Source organism: Berghia stephanieae, chromosome 4 (genome assembly GCF_034508935.2).
Source record: "Berghia stephanieae isolate SIO BIC M18660-M18661 chromosome 4, UCSD_Bste_1.3, whole genome shotgun sequence".
Classification (NCBI taxonomy): Eukaryota; Metazoa; Mollusca; class Gastropoda; order Nudibranchia; family Aeolidiidae; genus Berghia; species Berghia stephanieae.
The window spans coordinates 31,887,108-31,889,607 of NC_088363.1; the positions used below are offsets into that span (position 1 = coordinate 31,887,108).

A 2,500-nucleotide genomic window follows, 5' to 3' on the forward strand; every position below is an offset into this window, starting at 1 on the left:
ATATATATATATATAAACTTTTTCCTAAGATATTTTTAAAAATAAGAAAGCATCAATATAGCAACCTTACTTTTGATAGGATTGCCAAAATATGCCTTTTGATAGAGGACCAGCTCAAGTTCTCTTCTTTTCCTATAATATGTACTCGGTTTTACCCGTTAATCATACCAAAACACAAAGTATGTCATCTGTACCGATGTATACATAACTTACGTACTTTAATTACAAAAATAAAGATTCTTTAAGATACCTGACCAGTACTCCTAAAAATGTTGATCTATTTATTTGTGTCTTTATTTAATTTGTTTATATCTTTGGTTCTATTAAATTCAAGATGTGCTTATTTTCTTTGTTTGAAAAATGGAAATTAAAGTTTAAAGGAGCTGTTTAAAATATGGAAATTAGAATTTAAATAAGCTTTAGGTGTAGATAAACTGTAGCCAAAGCATTAACATTTTTAACCATTTCACAAAGATATTCTGTCATTAAAATAGAAAAATAGAAGTTTCCATTCTTTAAAGTAAGTGTGCTTTTATTAGTCCTATCCAGTATGTTCACCAACATTTGGCGTCATGGAGTTTCAAAATAAAATATGTCTATATCTTTATTATCCTCCAACGAATAGCTTGTCCTGAGGGGAGCTGGGGAATCAACTGTAAGAACACGTGTGGCTGTGAAAATGGTGCGACCTGTGACAAATTGACAGGGGAGTGTTTGTGTCTGGATGGCTGGTACGGCACCTATTGTCATGAAGGTAGGTGGATTTTATTACTGGGTGTGAAATATAATAATTGTCTCAAATTGACAATAATAATCATTCTTATCAAAATTTGTGGGACTGCACAGCTGCTGTTGCTTTAGTTTTCCAATCTCCCATTGAAATAGCCCCTAAAGACAAATTTCCCCTTCAGGCTAAAATACAGACTTTTTTCTCTAGTCTATCAGGATTTTACATGACTTGTTAACGTTTTACCATTTATTGTTGACTGAAAATGGGGTTCGAGCCCGAAACATTCTTTGATAAGCATTTTGTTGGAAGGGGGAGTGGGTTAAGCTGTTATAATAATTTTCGTGTTTTTTTAACTTTTTACAATGAATTGCCTATTATTTGAATATTATTAATGACATGTGGCCGACCAAACTGTAATTATACCTGATGTTTGGGATCTCAGCACACATTGAAAATCCATTTTAGATTTTTGAAAATTGTAAAGAAAAAATAGTTTTTAATTGTGGGTCAGGAATGCCCGCTTATCTGTGATGGAATTATGTTAATTTTCTTCTTCTTCGCTTTCGCTCAGATGGTAAGTCTTCTCTCCACTAGATATGCTGCAGTTCTCTGGAGATCCTGCTGGTTCCCGTGAAGCTTACGCCTCAGGCTGATTGGGGCAGTCGGTGGCCAGTATTTTCTCCTAAGAGCAGAGAGGTTTGGGCAGTCCTATAGGATGTGTTCACCTGTCTATTATGTCCTGTTCCACAGGGGCATTGACTTGTAGTCCCCACTTTGAATTTGGTATTAAGGTGGTGGGTTAATCTACTACGGCCAGTTCGCATCCTAAAGATTATGACCTGCTCTTGTCTGTCCAACTGGTAAAATGTGTCGTTCCTGATGTAGTTAGGACAGGATGCTCCTCATTCTAACAAGTCCGGAACAGGGATCATATGATGTTTTTTTTTTCTTTATATGATTAAGCATCATCCTCCAGTAGCAATCTGGTTCCTATTATACCTAATGTCTGAGATCTCAGCAGACATTGAAAATCATTTTTAGATTATTTTGAAAATTGTAAATAAATAATTGTTTTTAATTGTGGGTCAGTAATGCCTAAAACTAAAATGGAATTTTGTTGATTTCAGCTTGTCCTAAAGGTAGATTTGGACCTCAGTGTATGATGAGATGTATCTGTGAAAATGGAGCGGCTTGTAATCCGGTAGACGGTAAATGTACTTGTGCTCCTGGTTGGACTGGACAGATTTGCGACAGAGGTTTGTACTTTGATGCACGGCTATGGACATTCTCTGTGAAATGTCATTAGCACCTTTTGTTGTTATATTATAATTAAAATTCTCTCAGTCTACACACAGTTTTTTTTAACTTTTGGTTATACTATTGTTATTTTATTTGTTTGTTTGTTTTCGGGTTGTTTTTTTTTTTTTGGGGGGGGGGGGGGTTGGGGGGGGTTGTTTTTTTTATTGTTTTCTTGTTTTTTGTTGTTTTTTTTTGGGGGGGGGGAATGTCTGTTTTTTGTTGTTATTGTTTTCATCGTTTTAAGTATAGTAGATGTTCGATGTAACTTCTCTATCCAAATGTGCCAAATATTTGTATTGATTCTTAGATTTAAACAACAAAACAATATCTGTTTTAGCCCGTCGGAATATAGACAAGAATGTGCTTTGTATTGCTAAAATGTCAAAGTGATACATGAAAGTATCATCGTATACTATATATTCTGACATGGAACAATAGATTAATAGAAAGAGATGCTTATTCTTCCTCTTC

At 34.7% G+C, this 2,500-nt stretch overlaps 1 protein-coding gene across 7 annotated transcripts in view; it reads left to right on the forward strand.

The window, feature by feature from the left end:
* LOC144970419 (uncharacterized) overlaps window positions 1-2,500 on the forward strand; it is a 310,164-nt gene that overhangs the window by 269,654 nt on the left and 38,010 nt on the right. For all 7 annotated transcript variants that reach the window (XM_078910048.1, XM_078910046.1, XM_078910042.1 and 4 more), the window contains 2 exons: window positions 626-754; window positions 1,858-1,986. In XM_078910048.1, coding sequence (XP_078766174.1) covers window positions 626-754; window positions 1,858-1,986 — 258 coding nt within the window. The remainder of the gene's footprint in view (window positions 1-625; window positions 755-1,857; window positions 1,987-2,500) is intronic.